The following is a 22410-nucleotide window of genomic DNA, read 5'->3' as shown; positions in this document are numbered from 1 at the left end:
TGATGGTAATTGTGTTGTTTTGCGAATTGTTTCTAGCATGATATGAGTCACTAAATTGATAATTTTTCAAGGTATTTATCATATGTGTCTTCCTACGTCAACGGAATACACTCGTAGTAATTATGTTTATTACACACAGGTTTAAAACCGTAGCTACGTTGTTAAAATGTGTATACATGATTATTTTATATTAATGCAATAATATATGACTTAATATATTTACTTTGTAAACAACTCGATAAGTGTTCAATTATCAACTTATACGCAAATTATTTTCTTTTTTTAGATTTGTGACATAATAAATTATGGTATTCAGAATCATAGTGGCTGAGGTAATAGCTAAACGTAAAAGGGGATTTTTTTATGATTTCATTATAATATCATTTGCAGATTTAAACTACCGTGGGTATTATCCGTTTTTAATTTATATTCTGGCCAGGAACACCTCCGCGAAGTTTTGTGATAGAATTCTGAATCTGCATACAAATGCTTGGACTAGCATACAGGGCGTGCGAAAATAATTAAAGAATAAAAACAACAAAACTTATTTAGGACAAGGGTGACAGCTTTGCACAGGTAAGAGTAAATGACCGGTCGAAAACATCCTTGGCCTTGGATGAGTTGAAAAGTGAAATTCTTATGAGCAGTGCGATCTGGAAATATACAACAGCAATTCACAGTCGCTCTTATTATTTTCTAAATTTCATTTTCATTTTTTCCCAGAATTGTTTTTGTTGCAATTTATTTGTGTGATATTTTTGATAAATAACACGTTTTAAATACATTAACAAAGCCTGTAAAATAAATAAAAAATAAGGGATTTTGCCAGGTAGTAAAAACATATTAGCAGAGGTATTTTCAATATTTATATGCGTTTATTGATGAAGCCATGGTATATATAAAAAAAGTTACCAACCACGATCAGTATCTATATACTTAAACTAATAATATTTGTATTAATTATTTTTTGTACATCTGTATATGAATAAAATACAACTTCAATTCCATTGAAGCCACAACCGACATGTTTTAACAACCCACTGAAAGCTGTTATATTAAATACAGGATTCCAACAGTCTTGTTATTTGCTTTGAATACATGAATATGGTCGATAGATGAAAAGAAAACATAACTTTATTTTTTTTATCAATATAGCACGAATTATGGATTAAAAATATGTTTTTAATTATACTAATATTTTTTATTTATTTTGAATTTACTCAGGTTTTTAATTTTCATAATATTGTAAAAGTAACATATTTGTGTATTTAAAAAAAAAATTCTACGTAAAGTGATAAAATATAAATGAATTTGTCTAAAAGATGCAATAATCTGATCTGTACAAAAATATATAGCCGTACTCAATGCTTGAATTTTGATGAAAAAACGTGAGTGCCTTGTGAATATTATTTCTCTGGTTTTACTTAAAAATGGTTTTTCCAATTTTTTTGCAACACGCCATCCAACTGTCAAAGTTCATCAAATTTTCCGTCATAATTTAACCTTCCGTGTCCGGTTATTCAACTGGACGTATCAAGCAATACTATTATATTATAATAATGGTTGTTTTTGATTCTTGTACCGACCTTGGTTGACTCCATCTAAGCGTCTGATTCATTACATCTCGTATCCAAGTGGCGTAAAAGTTATCGTTGCGCTGGGAATTCCTCCAGTCGATTTTGGTCGAATGCTCCATGGCATATAAAAGGAAATGGCAAGCAAAATTATTATCAGTTAAAAAACTACATCGGCATAACAGACACACACCTTGTCTTCGTGTCTTCTAGAGTGCAGTCACACCGCAGTTAAAAAATGGCTAAGGTAATCATCTCGTCAGCGCCTTTTACTTTCGTTAACCGATGAAAGAAAATCAATATAAAATTATTGACAATGTCACAATAAATGATAAGCAGTGTGTGTATTAGTGTATTACATAAGTATCTAATTGTGTCGGGTTAGATATGTAAAAAGAAATTAATTAATAAATTTAAAAGTTGAAAGTTCAGGACTAATGATCTCTTAACTTTAAACGCTTGAAATATATTCAAAGTATGTATTTTTTATAATTAATTGCTTTATTTTACGGATAAATTTAATATATGGTTATAGGATAAGTATGAATATGGATATTTGTATTGACAATACTTAATCAATTATATATCAAGCTTTCATTTAGAAATGTCTGTTTAAATCATTAAAAAAGTCTTATGTCATAAAATTGACGTTATTAAAAGAATATGTTTTGAAACATGTTTATAATAGATTAAGATCTAAATGATATATTCAATTTCTAAGGGATAAGTTAGTATAATATTTTCATTTATTTAACATACATGTAACTAACCTAACCTAACTTTTTATATTTTAAAACTTGACTTTTATCATATACTATTATTAATTTAGAGCTTACATTATGATTTAAATTTTATTAGATAAAGGTGAAAAAAAATGTATAAAAAAGGTTCTTATATTAAGTGATCGAAGCCTTGTTTTTCAATATAAATCTAGATATTTCTTGTATTTAACTTAGTATATAGATTCATTTTAATTATATTATCTTCAGTTGCAAGTCATTGATTATTTGTTTAAAGTGACGTATAAATATAACAACGAGAAGAATTAATGTTATGAAAAGTTTTAGAAGCACTGTAATAAAACCGATATTTGATTTAAAAAAAGTCGCTTTCATAAATAAGTTAATTTACAAAGTATTTGTATTAATTGTGTTATTTTATTTATTTCAGTTCTTCAGTTTATCGTTCTTGTTATTAGCAACATTAGCTGCAACCTATGGAGCAGTAATCCCAGTTGCTATTGTAGAAGATACACATTCCAGTGATGGTGAGCTATTTTGTAATTAAATATATAAAAAATTACCTTCACCATATTATGGAATGACATTGCACTTTCTTTATAGTATTCGTAGTCTCAGAATCCTTCAACGTGCCTTAAAACATTATTTATTATTTCAGTTGTCAATTCCAATGATAACGACTTAGAAGTAGCAGAATCTAGACACGGATATGGTGGATATGGCGGTGGATACGGCGGTGGATACGGCGGAGGATACGGCGGTGGATACGGCGGAGGATACGGCGGTGGATACGGCGGCGGATATGGCGGTGGATATGGCGGTGGATATGGCGGTGGATACGGCGGTGGATATGGTGGTGGATATGGCCACCACCATGGACATGGAGGTTATGGTCATCATGGCCATGGCGGTTATGGTCACCACGGACACGGAGGTTACCGACACGGAGGTGGATTCGGCGGAATCGGAATCGGATTTGGACTCGGAATTGGAGGATTCAAGGGTATCGGATTTGGAAGATAAATTCCGATACAATCTTCTGAACTAATAGTTGAAAATGTTATAATTTTTATCACTATATTGAAAAAACCACCAAAGTATTGACACTGTGTGTTTTCTTTGTATGTAAAATATTATCTAGTATATAATAATATTTTTAGTATTATCTATGCGTATTCCTAATAAATATATGTAATTAAAAAAAATATGTATTTTTAATTTTATCCTATTGTATTATTGAAATATTAAAGAAGACGTAGATAAACAAAGAAGTGGTGACAATAAGATATTTGAAGTAATTGTAATTATTGACTACTTAACATAATAATCCAAAAATTGAAAAAATATTTTTATAAAATTGAAAATGTAATTATTTTATAAATAATTCAACTAGTGTCAAAAAGAGTTTAAAAATATTTTTGACAGTTGTCTTTCATAACATTAAAGTTATAAGTCAGTAAATCGTCGTTGCAATACTTTTATTGGTAGGTTACTGGACCGTAAAAATAAACATTAATTTTGTATTATAATTTGTATGAAATCCAATTTTAAAAGAACGATACGGAAAATATGAGATCAGTCTACATCTTTTCATTGATTCATTAAAAATCATTGATTTGATAAAGTGCATTGACTTCTCTTTTTAGAATTTTATTTATTTTATCAATTTATTTAGCTACACTACTAAACAAATATATTAAAAACAGAAATAAAAAATATTTTAATAATATAATTTATTTCTTAATGCATGAAAATGTTTCTTTATTCCACTAAGAAAATCTGCTACATTTTTATTTTTGCGGATTGTCCTATTATTATACAAATTCACACCTCCGTACAATATTGCTTTCTTATACCTACATATTCATAGCTTATCTCTATTTATAGTTGATAATTACATTAACACCACGCCAGAAATGGTCGATAAAATCCATAGAATGATAATCGACGATCAACGAGTGACTAAGCGCAAGATAGCTGAGGCTATTTCAACCGAACCACACTCAACATTTTGCATAATGCGGCACCCATCTCTCTGCCAGATGGGTGCCGCATTTGCTCCCTGTAGACAACAAACGCAATCGTCTGGCTATTTCGAAGGAGCGTTTGGTCATGTTAAAGCGCAATAAGAAGGACTTTTTGTGCCGTTGCATAATCGTAGACAAAACATGGATACATCACAACACACTAGAGACCAAGGAGCAGTCGAAACAGTTGACAGCTCCTAACGAATCGAAGCCGAAGAAAGTCAAGGTGTGTTTGTTGGCCAACTAGATCATGGCCACAGTTTTTTTGGGATGCGAACGGTAAAATTCATATCGATTACCTTGAAAAGGGAAAAACGATCACGGGAGTATATTATGCAAAGCTGTTGGATGGATTTGATGCAGATTTGAAGAAAATGGACCGCAATTGTCAAATAAAAATGTGCTTTTTCACCAGGACAACGCACCGGCGCAGAAATCGAAAGTAAAAATGTTAAAGTTCCACGAATTGGTTCTTTATCCGCTCTTTTCTCCTGATTTGACTCCATTGGACTATTATTTATTCGCAAACTTGGAGAAATGACTTGGTGGTAAGAGATTTTGAATGAGGAGGACATCGTTGAAACAGAGGCGTATTTAGGGGGCATACAGAACTCGTATTATTTGGATGGCATCGAAAATTGGAGAATCGTATAGAACTAAAAGGATATTATGCTGAGAAATAAAACTAGTTTTGACGAAGAAAGTTGGGTTTTCTTAAAAAAATGTTAGGTTTTATTTTAAGAATTTGCAAACAGTATTAATTATTTTGAAATAGACGATTCTTACGAATTATTAATGTGTCAATGTGTATTATTGTTATTTATAAAAAACAATTTTTTTATGAAAATCTTTTATAATTATAAGTAATTTTTAAAAATAATTATCAAACTAAAGTTGATCTTTTTTGCAAGTAAGTTTATGGTTAAATTAGCTTTAATAATAACCGTTTTTATTATTATAAAATATAATCACTAATTTAAATAATAATTTATTATAATTATAATTTTTCAAAAAATATTGGTTAACTTTATCGACAATTCCACAATCAAAATATCATGATCCAAAATATTGATTTTTATTTTATATATTTTTTTATAGATCGTGTTAGTTATTATTAAGGACAACTAAAAAAAGTGTGATAAGAATGTTCTAAAAAAATTTATTGCTTTCTCTATCTTTACCAGGCGCAGGGATAATGACATTTTGTGAGCCGATGCAATTGATTTTAGGTCGCCAATCAGAATGAACAGAGCGCACTTGTATTTGACTATACCATTTTCTTTCTAAGAAAATAGTTCACTAGCAAGCATTTGATAATATGTGAAATGATTTTATACTCTAATTAAAAAGTTCTCTGATATTTAATTATTTGTATCTGAAGTTATACTGTTTTTACAACATTTAATAAATAAAACAGTAGATCACACTGTAACAAAAAAAATGCAATGAAAACATATTGTAAATTAGCAAACGATACTGAAATAGTGAAAGCTCTAAATGACGATTTTATTTATAATTTCGCTAAAAGTTAGTTAGCGGCTAACTTGAACAATATAATATTATAAAAATATTAATAGTCCGAAATACATTTTTATTTATGGTTTAGGTAATAAAAGCATTACATTGACGTGAAAAAATCTAATATTATGATTAAAAAATGTTGGTAATTTTTAGATAAGCTAACATGTATGTAAACAAATATTTTTTATCGTCAACTTTAATAAAAAATACCCATACGCTACCGATGACCATCTACAAGTTCGAAGAATTTAAAATTCAAAATTCTTAGTAATGTTATAATAATTGTTGTTTTCGATTTTTTATAACAACCTTGCTTGATCTCTCACCAAAGTGACGTACATGTTATCATTGTGCTGGGAATTCCTTCAGTCGATTTTGGTCAACTGATCCATGGTATATAAAAGGAAATGGCAAACAAAATTATCATCAGTTAAAAAACAACATCGGCCTAACGGACACACTTCTTGTCTTCGTGCCTTATCGAGTGCTGTCAAACCACAGTTAGAAAAATGGCTAAGGTAATCTTCTTGTCAACGCTTTTAATTTCGGGTTAGATATGTAAAAGTTTTTTATTAAATAATTTTGGATTGTTAATAGATTTAAAACTATTTATTTTCAAACATTCAATGCTTCAAATATATTCTTAGTATGTATGTATTAGCAATTTAATTGATTTTAATAATTTAATAAATATAATATATGATTAAAATATGGTTATTTATATTGGCAATACTTTTATATATTCGTTGCATTAAAATCAGAATTTTATAAGCATAGTAGGTAGTTAAAATGTGTACAGTATATAAGACTTAATTTTATTTATTAAAGAGGGCTAGTAAAGTTAAAGTAAAGTTTAGCTCCACATTTAAATATTAGGCTTTTATTTAAGAATGTCCATTAAATTATTAAAAAGTCATATAATATAAAATTGTTGTTATTAAATAAATATTCTTTAAACCATGTTTGTATTAAATAAAAATCAAAATAATATATTTAATAGCCTAGAAATAAATTATTTTTTTAAATTTTATACACATTTTAGGTTAATAAAATAATATTAGTATCATATAATACATGTTTAATTTAAAATAAACTTTCTTAGTGTTAGTTAGGAAGGCTAACCTGTCTGACAATAAGAAATGTAATATGACTTGACCCAACTAACTATATTTTAATATAAAACCGTATATGCTCTTCTTATGTACTATGATTAGTTTAGCTTTGATAGTATTCTTGACATTTATTAAATAGAATCGAGAAAAAATGTACAATAAAGTTCACAAAGTATTACAAAGACATTTATAAATTTCACTTATAATGTTTAATTGAAATTATATATTTTTTTTACAAGACATTATTAATTTGTATGCTAAAAACATACTGCTAACACCTGTTATGTTACATATGCCTGATTGATATTATTTGAATATTATGACTAAGAAAAACATGTTCTAGAATTTTTTAGAAGCAAGTGTTGAAATTATCATATAATCATAAAATGTCTTCTTTATGATAGTTTTTTTAATAGTGTTGCGTTAATTTATTTCAGTTCTTCAGTTTATCATTCTTGTTGCTAGCATCTTTGGCTGCAACCTACGCAGCAGTGATCCCAGTTGCACTTGTAGAAAATACATTTTCTAGTGATGGTAAGCATTTTATTTTATAAAATATAAGAAATAATTCCTTCATTTTATTATCAAATAATTTTGAATTTATGACTTAATGGTCACTTCGTGACTTCAGAATCCTTGAACGTGTATAAAAACATTAATTTTTATTTCAGTTGTAACATCTAACGATAACGACCTAGAAGGAGCAGAGTCTAGACACGGATATGGTGGTGGATATGGCGGTGGATATGGCGGTGGATATGGCGGCGGATATGGTGGCGGATATGGTGGCGGATATGGCCACCATGGACACGGAGGATATGGACATCATGGCCATGGCGGCTATGGCGGCTATGGTCACCACGGATACGGAGGTTACGGACACGGAGGCTACGGACATGGAGGGTACGGACACGGTGGATACGGAGGTGGAGGATTCGGCGGAATCGGATTAGGATTAGGACTCGGAATCGGAGGATTCAATGGTATCGGATTTGGAAGATAAATTCCAATACAAACCTCTGTACTACTAGTTGAAAATGTTTTAATTTTGAACGCTGCAGTGAACAAAACACCAAAGTATTGACACCATGTGTTTTCTTTGTATGTAAAGTACTATGTATAAAATGATTATTATCTATTTATATTCGTAATAAATATATGTATTTTCAAAAAAATATTAGTTTTATTAAAATAAAAAATGGTAACACCAATAAACGAAGAGCAAAAAGAAGGTTTTACATATATAAGTAAATATACATAAAATAATATTTTATTTAAAAACTCTATAATTTTTTCTGATGAAATTAAGATTATTTAATTTATTAATAGCGTATATGTTGGCTTGTTTTGACAAAAAAAAATAGGGAAGATTACTTAACATAAATAGTCCCAATGTCAAAGTTAGCCCCAATCTTATACAATTTAAAATTAAACAATTATTTTATAAATGATATTATCTTAAAATCAGCTAGAAATATAAAGTTTTAATATAGTGTCTTTCATATTATTTTGATTATTTCAGTGTTTTTACCTAATAAAAATCGGTTCATTGCAAGTTTTGAAATTTTTATTTTCTATATTACTGGGCTAAATAAATTGATTTTTAATTTGTGTATCACACATCGTAAAATTAAAAAAAATATAATTAAATAGGGTAATAAGGAAAATATTGCTCATTATTGGCTTATTTGCATTTAGTCTGCAATTTCAAAAATGACGTTTATCTGGTAGAGCCACTTTGTTGATTGAATTATATGTTTTTTTTTATATACTATAGTGGTTAGTAAACGTAAAGATTTAGTTTACACAGACTTCAGAAAGGCTTTTAAATTTAAAATGATTATTATAATTGATAATTTGCGGTGAATTTGCTTGAGATATATTCTAGATGAGACTGCAACATATAATTTAAAAACGTTAACTGTGTTATAAAATACAACCCTTTAATCGTTACTGACAAAATTATATACCCAATAAATACAGTCCTTGAATAAATTGGTATATACTGGATTCTAAAGAATGTGCGATAATTTCAACGTTTTTAATTTTTACATAAGTATATCATCTGTATTTTTTTATTATATTTTATAAAGCATTATTATTTTTAAATTATTTAAAAATAAATTATGTGAAATTTTAAGTATGATCGATTTCTATACATTTAAAGCTGATTTTTGTGTTTTTTTTTAATTATAAGTATAACCTTTTTAATTGAAAAACTAATTTTTGGTAAAAAAAATGCTTAACAATTATTTCACAATTTTTTTATGGCGTTTTAATAATAATCATACCATAATCATTTTTTAGCAGAAGAGATTTTAACTAAAAATAATAAAATATATATAATATTAAGGAAGTAGTCATATCTTTGAGATGAGAATCTATTTATATAATATAGCATTATAACAATAAGAGGCAAATTTTCATAATTCGGATTATTAAAATAAATATTTATCAATTAATCATAATATTTATTTATTAATTAAAATATATTCATATACATATGTTTTAAAAGATATTTACATTTTCATTGCTATTGAAAACTGCTAATATACGTTTATATAAAATAAACTCTTTCTACCCATACTGTATAAATAAAATAACCCGATATAATTTTGTTGTTGTTGTTGATTTTGTTGGACGGGTGCTATTTTTTATAGTTAATTTATTTTCAACCATGATGCTAGATGTAATACAAAAAATGAATATTCGAATGTGAGCAACTTTATGCCAAACAATTATTATTATTGTCCGTTGGAAGCTTGTATAAAAAGGATTTGCATTAGTATTTTTCATTAGTTAAATTTCAACATTTGGCAAACGAGGATCTTCTTTGAACCAATCATGGCCAAGGTAATCATTAACCATTCTGTATACAACTATTTATGTGTATATGTATATATAATATATGCATTAAAGTTTTTCTAATCAAGACACTAATCGATTAGAAATTAACATTTTGTCATTAAAAGTCCACTATTAACTAGTTTTACAAGTATGTTTTAGATATTTATATTTAATTTTCCTTATAAATATGAGCATATCTGTGGTTAAGATACAAACGTAGTGGTTTCTCAATATATTTTGTGAAATATATAATTTAGTTTTAAATATTTTTTTTATTATTACATTGATTAATTCTCTGTAATTTTTAATCGTAGCTCAAATAGCAATTTATTTATTTAATGGTTATTTTTTCAGTTCGGAATTTATCTATTTTTGGTGATCGCTTTGATACATGTCATATATGGAGCCGTAATTCCAGGACATGATCGTGAGTTTACTCTTTGGCTTATATTTATTATATTATGAAGGTACACATTGTTGATTGATTTATATGTATATATTAATTCTTAATTTAGTTTTGGAATCGAGTGACTTTGGATCCTTTCAACCAAAAGTGGCCGTAGCTCAATTTGGTGGACATCATGGGCGCGGTGGTTTTGGTGGATTCGGAGGTGGCTATGGAGGATACGGAGGTGGATATGGAGGTGGATATGGAGGATATGGAGGACACGGACACCACGGTGGACATCACGGTGGACACCATGGTGGACATCATGGTGGACACAGAGGACATTTCGGATGAACATTTAATTACAATTATTAAGCAATAATTTATATATTTTTACTACACCTATTATGAAAAAATATTACTTTATATAATTTATGTATATGTATATAAATAAAATAAAATACAACTATACAGCCGTTTGTTTTGTTTTTATACATCCATATATTTTAAGCAAAATCTGACATTGACATATAGTATTGTTTTTGGGTTATTGGAATATTTATAAAGCGTGATAATATTAGAGGCCAAATCAGCAATTGCATGTGTTTAAAAATATTCTACTTTAAGTGTATCAAGTGTTTAAGAATATAAATCAAGAGCTAAATAACTTTAATTTATGTCTGTCAATAAAAATGCAATGCAAGTTTATTTAATTATTTTTAGGCATTTAAAAATTCATACTGAAATATTTTTTTACTGTTACTTTTCAAAGTTTCAGACACAATATTGGTGAATTAATATGATACATGGGTTTCGCTGTGTTTTTTTATAACATTAAAGATAAATCACTGATTTAACTAATTGTCAAAAAAAATCAGTAAAATGTTTCTACAGACATGTTTGTTTGTTAAATTGCTTCTGAGTAGTCTGAACTCATTACTGCATAAAAACAACTCAATGCTTGATCATCAATTAGGTTTTTGGCAGTAACATGCCATCGTTAGACGAATTCTCAGAATTGTTATGATAATTAGTAAAAATTTATATAAAAAAGAGTATTGCGCTTGAAAGTGTTTGATAGAGTAGAAATAATGATTTAACTATATACATATAAAAAAAAAAATAAGATCTAAAAAAAATTACAATAGTAAAGAGAGCAAAAAATAAATATCTAAATATTATAAATTATCATGCCACGATCTAAAATCAAGCTAAACAAAGAAAAAATCAACCTTTATAGATGCCCTATCAAATGGATATTTCTATCAAAAAAATATGATTAATGAAGTATTATAAATTATTAATACAAATACAAATACCATTAAATCTGTGACATATTTACTAAAAAAGTTGTATAAGAATTTTAATAAAATATGTACGGTTTATTACAATAATTTTGAGCGCTCTACTTAAAATATAATATTTTGCAAAAATTCTAAACCTCTAATTGCGTAAAAAATGTTAATTTCTGGCAGCAAAACCGCATCGTTAATTAAATTATGAGAATTGTTTTAATAATAATAATATAAATGAAAAAATTAGTACATACGTAATTGTTTCATGGTGTGGTATTATGGTTTACTCAATGAATTGAACTACTTGCTCTTGAAGAATATCACTTCATCTAAAAAAAATCTTGATCTAAAGCAGCATCATGAAACCAATATACACTGCTGATATTTGCACTATAAAGAGCACCACAAAGATCACCGTAGCTACGTTTAAAATATACAGGAGAGTCTAAGTAAGAGCAGGCAATAATACCAATCCGTTTAAATATCTGCTAACATTTAAAGTTAATATGGAAAATCTTCTACAAAAAAATATTATAAATAAGTAAACATCTGGACAGATTATTTACTCATTACTACACAAATTAAAATTATATTCTAGGGTAAAAAAACGACATCAAATTAATCGAACAATTTTAATAAAAAACACTGAGATGTATAAAGCCGCTTAATAATCAAATAAAACGATCCTTAATATTCTATATAAAGATATTCAATACTTTCGCGATGGTTTATCCGATCCTGGTTGTCACTCGCGACAGCCCAGGTAGGAGATCCAACCTAGTTTTAGTCAGCGTAGTTTATTGAAGTAAAAGCCTGACTAAGTAAGGGTATATGCCATTTTTATAAAAACTGTGTTTAAATTTAAGGAGACGATGTTCTCACGGGTGGTCGCCTTAATGCAGTGCCGTAGCTTGAGTAGTTTGCGTCGGGGGGCCATTCTCTCATATTTTTTTTCAATACATTCATTATATAAAAAATCTAAAATGTTATTGTTAAAAACTAACATGTGTTTTTTTCATATTAAAATTGATGAAACATTTTTAAGTTTGTCCCTAATATTCCCAATACCACATATTTTTCCTATGTATGAGCTTAAAAAAATATAATTATTTAAATATTAATATACACATTTTTATTTTTTATTATTAAAATATACGTATAGGTATAAAATTAGTCTCAATCATACGTTATTATTCATTTATGTAGATCTCAAATTGTTTTGGGTTTTAGAGCCTAAGGGGTATGACTTTGCAGTCAAATAGACGTCACAAAAGCTGGTAACAGTTTATTTTATGAACATATGTAAATTACCACATATATAGAGAAAATGTGGTAATTTACATATGTTATAAAATTAAGACCAAATTATAATATAATAATATGTATATTGATATAAAAAATATATGAAGCGCAAAATATTTGATAAACAATTACCTACTGTATATTTCTGCAAACGATGAGAGTAAGACACAAAATTTCCAATCGTTAAATGAAATATTTTCAAGCCGATAAGATGATATATTTTTCTTAATTATTACTTTCCATTTTGGTATTATTTTTAGTCGTCCGAAATAAAGAAAGAAAATATTGTTTTTTTTTTATATTTATTAAGTGCCTACTAGCATTCTAGTAAGTGTTACATAACCTTTAGAAGTCCAAAGACATGTATGTCATACCCAAAAAAAGTCTTACCATTACAGTCCAAAGGCATTTTTTGAAGCCATCTAGAATAACTTGTTGATAACATTTCTAATATTTTATTTTATTAGTTACTCAGAGATACTTCTAATAATATATTACGGTAAAAAAATTTAGTATTTCATAATCATTTTACCTAGAATTGTCAAATTACTAAGTTTTGGAAACAATTTTTTATCTGGTTTGTGCCAGCCGCTCAAAACCTAGACGTGTGATTTGTTATCTATGGTTCTCAATTTTCAAAGTTTTATTTTTACATTTAGATACATATTTTCTTCAAGTAAATTAAATCCAATATTTTTGTAAATTTTTCAACTTATTAAATTAATTTTAAAAAGCTCAATTTAATTTCATAAATAATTAATGTCAAGGCAATTTCATAAATAGTTAATGTAAGTTTTTTATATGGTTTTTCATTAGAGGTGCTGCAAATAATTTCTTGTCGTAAAAGAAAAAATCGTTTCAGATATTTTTCTCTACCTAATTATCGCACCGAATTTGTGGTAAAATAGCATTGTTTTAATTACTGTCCATTTCTTCCAATAAACTTTTTTCTGGATCAGTTATTTTGCTCGAATTCAATTCACCATATTTTAAACGATTTTAATCACACCATTTACTTCGCCGGTGGAATTACGTGCTAGAAAATCTTATTGTTGTAATATGCAGAGAAATGATTAGACATCTGTTAAATTGTATTTCTTATTTAATAGCTAAATAAATTTCTTTTCAGATCCAATAATAGAAGGACATCCATCGATGCATATTATTATTTTCCAAAAAAGTATTAAGCATATTAAAAAGATTTGTGCCTTTCGTTTGATTCTTTATTAAATAAGTAATTTAAAAATAAATCATAAATTAAATTTTGTACAGTACAATATTGCTAAAATGTCGGTACTTTAATCTAAAGCCAAACTAAAATATTTACAATGCTGCAAATCTTCTACGGTCCGATCAAAAATGTTATTGCTAAATTATTCATAAAATATTTTGAACGCATTAATAAAACATTCTCTGTATCATCACAATCTCTGTGTTAGTAAATGACATCAAGTGTTTAACGAGTATATAATATTATCACCGCTACATTTTGTGATATCGCAACTGACATAATATTTTTTTGTAGTTGCAATGACTTCTTAAAGATAGGTCCTTTTTTAAATCGAGGATAAATGTCAATAAATTATTTGCGTTTCGTGATATGGTAAAAAAAAAAAAAATTTTTGTAAAAAAAACAAATTTTTTTAATTTAACATTTTCATAGATTATCATGCAAGTTGCCGAATCATGTTTATTTGAAACAACAAAATATTATTATTAAGTGATTCATGATTGCCAGGGTCTCAAAATTTATCCTATCCCCTCCAAATGAGCGAAAAACCCTGTGATTCGCCGATTTTCGGTAGAATAACCAACGAGAGAAGGGTGGTGAATTTCCAAGAATATAAATTTCCGTTAGCCGATAAGGCATATTTGGAACGGCAACGAATGTTACTCAGTCTATAATATTTTTTTACAATTATATTTTTTTCTGGTATAGTTTACCATAATTTTTTTCTTAACTTTGTTTTGAAACGTTCTCGAGCATTGTTATCGTAGATATTTAAAAGATGTATAAAATTACAAGTATGCTAATGCATTTACGACTAAGAAATAGTGGCCATACTCCTCATTGATCAACAAGAGATTAAATATGAAAAGATGGAAAAAACTTGGTGATAATTGTATAATATTATAAATAAGTATTTAAATAGATATGCTTCATGAAAAATTATATTTTTCTCTCTGCACTGATCTTTATTATTGTATAACGATGTACTAATTTTTCATTATGGCCTCTAGACCTGTTTCTTAATTACCAAAAACCAATAATTAAAATCACATTATTGACACCTCACAAAGCGATAAGAGAATATTTGATTTGTATAAAAGCTTGACATATTTTATTCTATTTTCATTATTTTGTTTGTGGTGACGGAGAAAATTAGAACAATGAAGGTAAGTTTAGTTAAACTATCAGTAAGAGCATTAAGACACTATTAATTTGTCTATTACATTACAGTTCTTGATCGCTTTTGCCTTTGTTGCTGTCTCCATCGCCGTCGTCTGCGGTAACTCTATAATAAACTTTTGTGATCTTACATATTTAAAAAATATTCTAATAATTTTATTTTGTTTTAGCTGATGATCACCATGCAATTGTGCATCCAGTGCCAATTCCGATTGTCAAGGTAATTCCAGTTCCAATTCCAGTTCCGAGCCCCCCTCGTGGACATAACGGTCATCATGAAGGGCACCATGGCCATCACGGCGGCCATCACGGCGGCCATCATGGCGGCCACCACGGTGGCCACCACGAAGCCCACCACCATCATGGCGGTGGTCATCATCATCACTGAAGAAATGTACAATTTTCTGTGACAGCTATTAAAGTAAATTTGTAGTATTTGCATAACATCAAAATTGTTTATTTTTGCGACATATCTAGAATCCCTAAAATATAAGATAACTATAATATTATTAAATTAAAAGAGAACAACAAATAACACGAATAATAAAAGTATGATGAACTAAATAACTTTCGGGTTTTAAGTAGAGCTAGTATAATCTGTCAAAATGAGTTGAGTGTCAAGTTGATAGTAAGTATTCAGTAAGTAACAGCGAGTCGTAGCAGTTTGTTGAATGAGAAGTTCGAATTATGGTCTAAAATGTGAGCTCTGGAGCAATAAAAATGTTGCTATGGAGTCAAAAATTCTGAGTTGGTCTTTGGAATATTGAATCTTCAATAGCTTTAAACCTCATTTGGCACGCTCCTGGCGCTATAAAGTCATTTTAAAATAGCGTTTTCTATAGCCATTGTAATATATTATTTTCTATTTAACATTTTTATGGTTTGACTGCTGTTTATTATTTTTAAGCGTCCACGACTGTGTATATCATAATGTATTTAATTTTTTAATTTCATATGCATTTTAATTAAGTATGCTGTGGGGGAGTCACACTCGTGCAGTAATGCCAATGTAACATGATAATTGTGCAATATAAACTATTGGAAACCCGCAAGAAAGATATGATAGACTGACACTGAACAGACAATCACGGTAAGCCCTCGTAATATCCAGAGGGAAAAACATATTTTTTGACATAATGGAACTTATAAACAATGTGTCAAAGCGTCATTATTACTCTTGTAAATACAGAGCAAAACCAACACGATTGCTTTATTTTGTACTGTGAGCAAACGTGGCACTCATCTTGCAGATATCTTTTTCATACTCAATTTTTAGTGCAAAATTGAAACAACTAAGCCATGTGATATGTCTGTGACCTTAACAAATTCGCGCACTTTGACTTGTCGATATCATGGATTTTGTCGATCATTTCTGGCGTAGTTACCGCAAGTACACGTCTCAAACGATGTTCATCACTTGTTGATGTATGAACTCGTTCAAAACTATTCACCCAATTTTAAACGCTGGTGCAGATGTGTCACAAACTTCATCCAATTAAATTTTTCTTACGGTATTTTGCCTTTCAAATGAATGTGTTTCATCACTACACGAAACTTGTTTTTTCCATTGTTCGAAAATAACAAAGGTTGTTTGCTTTAATCGATTGTAAAAATAAAAGGATGCTATAAAAACGACTGAAAATTTGACAGCAGTGAATTTAAAGCTTTCAGAAACAATCTTTTTCGATACTACTAGCCCAAACTCTTGGATTTTTTAAGGATTTAATGCCATAACTTTGTATATTACTTGCATTCGAATTTTTGAGTTAACATACATTATTATTATAAAAAATGTGATTTTTAGAAATTGAAGCTTAAGACAAAATTAGCTTTTATGTTAAATATATTTTTCTAAAAACTTTGAGTTAAAAGATTACAAAAAAATGTTTTGTAATAATACAATAAAAATAAATGGTAGAATAAAATCTTTATTCTACCATTTATTTTCGCTTTAAATCATTTACTATTTATTTCCTGTCTGTATATGGAATTGCGTCTCAATTTTTTTTAATAAAACGCTAAAATATATTACACAAATTTTAATAATGAATATTTGACATAAAAAATTGTGGTTGAAAATCGCTAATAAATGTGCAAATCAAGACAACCTATAAAATGTTGTTTATTTTATTATATGGATGCTATTTTTATAGTTAATATATTTTCAACCATAATGCCAAATGAGGATAAAAATAAATATTTAAATGTGAAAAGCTTAATGCCAAATAATTATTTCTATTTTTTGTTAGAAGCTTGTATAAAAAGGATTTGTATTAATATTTTTCCTTAGTAAAATTTCAACATTTGGCAAACGAGGATCTTTTCTAAACCAATCATGGGGCAGGTAATCAATAACCATTCTGTATACAATTATATACTAACCGATCTTTTTTTAGATGTCTCTCAATATTTCGCTGAAGATTTTCTCAGCATCATCAGGAGGTTTTTCACATTATTTTTATAGAGCGAATTAAAAATCCTAATATGTGTGATGTAAAAAAAGTGTACTCCATAAAAATAATGTGAAAAGCCTCCTGATGATGCTGAAAAAATCTTTGGCAAAATATTGAGGGACATCCAAAAAAAGATAACGCGAGAAAACACGTAAATTCAATTTTTTAAAAAAATAGAAAACCGTGTAAAAAATATAAACAATTTAATAATATATATATATATATATATATATATATATATATATATATATATATATATATATATATATATACATATATATATATATATATATATATATATATATATATATATATATATATATATATATATATATATATATATATATCTATTAGAGGTATATGGATTTATAGAGGTTCGCGACTAATAATATTATTAAAATCGCGATTTTCCACTTACTTTCTTTCTATATTTCTACTGCGATGCTCCAGCCATGATCACGAATTAGCTGTAACTGCCGCTCTGGTCCTTGATCTTGTCATATATACACGTTTCAGGGGGGCAGTATTAATTATATTAATTAATTGTCCTTTTTTTCGTACAAACGTTTGTACAAAATTCACAAAAATATCGCTACGAACATACGAGATGATAGTAGCATATTATCAAAGTCTTGTGTTTCGGTTTTGGAGTCTTGAAGCGAAAAATCACATAAAATTGTCACCGAAAACACTACCACAGAGACAAATGACGCGTCCCGGGCGCATCATAAGATTCCCTATCGAGCTCGACGGTTTACCGTTACATTCTAATTATAATCCACTACTATTTGCCTCTCAGCCATACACCGTGGGGGTGTTACCCTGCGCTTCTAAAGAAATATTTACCATTTGATTTTTATTATATAATAATGCTCTATTCTTATAATAAATATAAATAATTTATTGCTTTTGGAAACAAAAATAGTAGGAATACATTTAATAATGACTATAATAATTAAATTTATTTAAAATATCGTTAAAATTCTACACAAAATTAAAAAAATTCAGATACATAAGTAGTAAAATTATAAAATGAAGTTAGTGGTATTGTAGGTTAATCAAATTTATTCATTTAACAATCCAGAACTGACGCCGATCCCCTAGAAATAAAAGTGAGAGTGGTGTCGCATGCAACGAAGAAAGAGATAAAGCATGCTCTTTCGTGTAACGGTACTTCGTCCAGATGACATGAGAATCTTATGAAGCGTCCCGGGCAAATGTACAATTAATTATATTTAATATAATAAATTAATCCATTTAATTTTTTCAATATTAAAAGGACTAATTTTCTATTAGCATTTTTTTTCATTTTACTAAAAGCTCAAATAGCACTTTATTTCTAAAATGTTTTTTTTTTTTCATTTCGGATATTATCTATTTTTGGTGATCGCTTTGATACATGTCATATATGGAGCCATAATTCCAGGACATCATCGTAAGTGTAATCTTTAGCTTGTTTTTATCATAAAGGTATACATTCATAATTGTTTTATATGTATGTAATAATTCTTAATTTAGTTTTAGAATCAGGTGACTTAAGACCCATTGAACCACAATTGGCCTTATATACGGATATATATTGGATACGGAGGTGGCTATGGAGGACACCAAGTTGCATATAGTGGTGGATATAGTTCAGCAAGAAGTGCTAGTTACAAAGGATACTATGGTGGACACAGAGGATATGGCGGATATTATGGAAAATGAATATCTTATTTATAACCTATATACAGCCTTACCCATAATAATCAGGCACCCCAATTAATGTATTATATCTTAAAAAAATCTTGAAAATATAAATAAAAAACCGCTTGAAGTATTGTAAGTGTTATTTTTAATAACAAGTAATTTTGAATAAATTCAGTTTCTAATATTTTTTTTATATTAACCAATTTAATTTTAAAAGTATCATCAAGTTGGATATATCTGACCGAATGCTCTTTGCCTAATCTTCAGATGGCCAATCTTTGTGTTTTCGGGTCCACTCTAACCTTCGAGTTTTATTTATATTTATGTCAACAAATTAGTGACAGTAAAAATAATATAATTTTAATTTGTGTTTTTAATTAACCGGAAAGTGGTTTTGTAAAATAATTTCTGATAAATCAGCTTATGCTGACCATAAAGCCATGAGTCTGCAGTTCATAAAAAAAAATTAAAAATAATTTACAAATAAAATGTAAAGGCTCAATAATGTTTCTCTGGTCCTTTTTGTTACTATTATATTTAAAATATGTATCATATGATTTTGCTGGTTTTTACTAAGTCTGAATTTCCTATTGTTCGATTTTCAATAATCGACAGTGTGGTTCAAATTCATATTTAAAGTAGTCTGAAAATTCCTTGAAAATATTTTTAGTATCATCATAGGAAATAGAATTATTATACACTGTGTGAAAAGTTTAAAACATAGTAAACTATTATTTTATACAAGAAATTATTTTTCCATGGTTTTGATTTGCCACCTCAATACATAATTATAAAGAGTAGTATGTTTATGTTTATTTTGGTAAAAATTAGGAGTCATTATATTTTTTACATATTATTTATTATCTACGGATTATTCCTGGAAAATATTTAATTATATTGTGTACGTATATTTTATTTTATACGGAAATTCAATATAAAAAAATGTTGTTGTTGTTATTGTTGTGAACATATTTTGTTGATAATAAAGCATAAAAAATATTTTTGATTTACAAGCAAATGTTTGTCCATGGGTATTGCTTCAAGTAAAATACAAATTTATTTACTACTTGAAATAACTAAAAGATTTTATGGTACACTGATGTAATTTATATAAAACATAAAACACAAAACAAATACCCTTCTAAAATATTTATTACGTGCATTTAAAAGTAAATAATATTATTGTACGTATAAACAACCTTGACGTACCCAATAACCAGTTTTGGGGAAACCCCGGTGTGTGTACGTTTCAACTATTGTAATTAACATAGGTTAAATTAGTTCTTTGATCTGACCTTAATATCGATCTTGAAAGAAAATACGCAAGTTTAGCAATAAATAGGCATTTCCGATTAGAGCGTATGAATATTATTATGCTGTTGAAAGTCGAATGATTCATCGGTAATTCGAACAACGCGATAAAACAGGTTTTTAACCTTGTTGACATTGTTTTTTAGGACGTATTTGTAAATAAAATACTGCGTCAAACCAAAGATTTACTAAACTAATTTCGCACATCAAAAAAGACGATGTGCATAAAAAATATTCTGTAAAAACCTCAGGTGAACGTTTCGGAATGCCCGCATGTCTGATTCCTCATTTTTTATATCGCAATAACGACCGTAAAATAGAACAAGAAAACCATTATATGTGTGTGTATGTATATATGTGTATATATATGTATGGTACATACATGTTTTTTCAAATGGTATTTTAGTTCCGCCGAAAAGAATGTCTGATGTGCCTTTAGTATTTGAGATAATCGATTCGAAGATGTTGCATCATTGAACCTGAACTTCTGGAAGGTCATTCCCACTACAAGGTGGTTATAATGTGTTTTTTTAAATATTGAATATGATTATTTTATAATAAAAAAGTATACGTTATGTTTATTAAGTGATGGCGTATTTTTATAGTTGCTTAGTTATTTCTTTTTAAAAGTGAAGGTTCCGAAGTAGTTGAAACATTAATATTAGATCTTATTTAATTAATATATACAAATATTTTTAATAGGCTTTACCTTCACTTTTATAAATACAATTATTAACTTTATCCCAAATAGAATTAAATATTTATAAAAAAAAACCTTAATACTAATCATTATTCAATTTAATTTAATCAGACATCTCTTTACGCATACATGACTCCTAGATTGAAAGCGAATGGATGTATGAATTTTAGGTTATTATATAATATTATAGTGCTGTGTGATAATATCCTAGGTCCTTTAACCTTTTTATATCAGTTTGATATCCTACTATTGAATAAAAAAAATCGCGTTTTCTATTTATTTTTCAAAACACAGCAAACTGTCTACAAACATATGTTTTTATAAATGGACATTAAAAGCCTAATCTTAATACGGTTTCGCGCAGCTGTTTACTGTTTATGGCAAACACTAAATGTAGTCATAATTGCAATAAATGAATTTCTGTCTTGGTATGTACATATATATCAAAACAAATATAGACTTATAAAATTGACGTAATATAATATAAATTAAATAAGCTAATCAAAGTTTGTAGCAAAGAATTGCTCACGATATTTCCATTTTACACAGAAAATATAATATATTATTTATATAAAAATACTGTTGTATACATTTAGTATAAAATTTCAAGTCATACAATCGTCAAGTATTTGCGCATTAACATTTATAAAGTAAGAAACTTTTAAAACAAAATTATACTATGAATAATTATGTTTCAACTACTTAATAATGTATATTTTAATTTACAGTACGTATTCATTCTATGGTAAGGAAAATACTTGCTATTTTGCTATTTTTAATAATATATTAATTAAGGAAGCTCGTGCCTTTTATCTGTGTTTACTTCAGTTTGTTTTTCGCAGAGACAGAGAAAAACGGAAGATATGTGCATAGATATGAATTATATTCGGAAAATAAAGATTAGACATATTATGATAGATTTTTACTCGGTTGGTAACGCTTCCGTTTTCACCTGGCTCCGGGTGACGTGTCAATGTTTATAAGGTTTTAATTGCACAACATTACGATAATTTTATTTTTTAATACAGCTTTCTTGAATAA

The 22410-nt window shown here is 28.0% G+C and overlaps 3 protein-coding genes and 2 long non-coding RNA genes across 5 annotated transcripts in view; 4 read left to right on the top strand and 1 right to left on the bottom strand.

Annotated features, from left to right (window-relative positions):
- The window catches only part of LOC148233818 (uncharacterized), a 47979-nt gene extending 29092 nt beyond the window's left edge, over window positions 1–18887 (bottom strand). Inside the window, exon 1 of the long non-coding RNA XR_015810233.1 lies at window positions 18088–18887. This is a non-coding gene — a long non-coding RNA (uncharacterized LOC148233818). The remainder of the gene's footprint in view (window positions 1–18087) is intronic.
- Window positions 1683–3519, top strand: LOC148233821 (uncharacterized). Its single transcript, XM_088188676.1, has 3 exons — window positions 1683–1821; window positions 2745–2841; window positions 2973–3519. Exons 1-3 carry the CDS (start codon window positions 1813–1815, stop codon window positions 3335–3337), a joined length of 471 nt encoding a protein of 156 aa, XP_088044802.1. The 5' UTR covers window positions 1683–1812; the 3' UTR covers window positions 3338–3519.
- On the top strand, window positions 6264–8149 carry LOC148233820 (uncharacterized). Its single transcript, XM_088188674.1, has 3 exons — window positions 6264–6380; window positions 7412–7508; window positions 7646–8149. Exons 1-3 carry the CDS (start codon window positions 6372–6374, stop codon window positions 7975–7977), a joined length of 438 nt encoding a protein of 145 aa, XP_088044800.1. The 5' UTR covers window positions 6264–6371; the 3' UTR covers window positions 7978–8149.
- LOC148233819 (uncharacterized) lies at window positions 9745–10680 on the top strand. Its single transcript, XM_088188716.1, has 3 exons — window positions 9745–9827; window positions 10176–10248; window positions 10337–10680. Exons 1-3 carry the CDS (start codon window positions 9819–9821, stop codon window positions 10561–10563), a joined length of 309 nt encoding a protein of 102 aa, XP_088044842.1. The 5' UTR covers window positions 9745–9818; the 3' UTR covers window positions 10564–10680.
- LOC148233817 (uncharacterized) lies at window positions 17515–19253 on the top strand. The gene is made up of 3 exons (XR_015810234.1): window positions 17515–17560; window positions 19084–19104; window positions 19188–19253. It is a non-coding gene; the product is annotated as an uncharacterized LOC148233817 (long non-coding RNA).
- Window positions 19254–22410: the final 3157 nt, after the last annotated feature.

The sequence above is a fragment of the Plectrocnemia conspersa genome, unplaced genomic scaffold, assembly GCF_051122295.1.
Source record: "Plectrocnemia conspersa isolate PC_06_02 unplaced genomic scaffold, ASM5112229v1 ptg000007l, whole genome shotgun sequence".
Classification (NCBI taxonomy): domain Eukaryota; kingdom Metazoa; phylum Arthropoda; class Insecta; order Trichoptera; family Polycentropodidae; genus Plectrocnemia; species Plectrocnemia conspersa.
The sequence above is the reverse complement of the archived record's forward strand: the minus strand, read 5'-3'. Positions and strand labels throughout refer to the sequence as shown.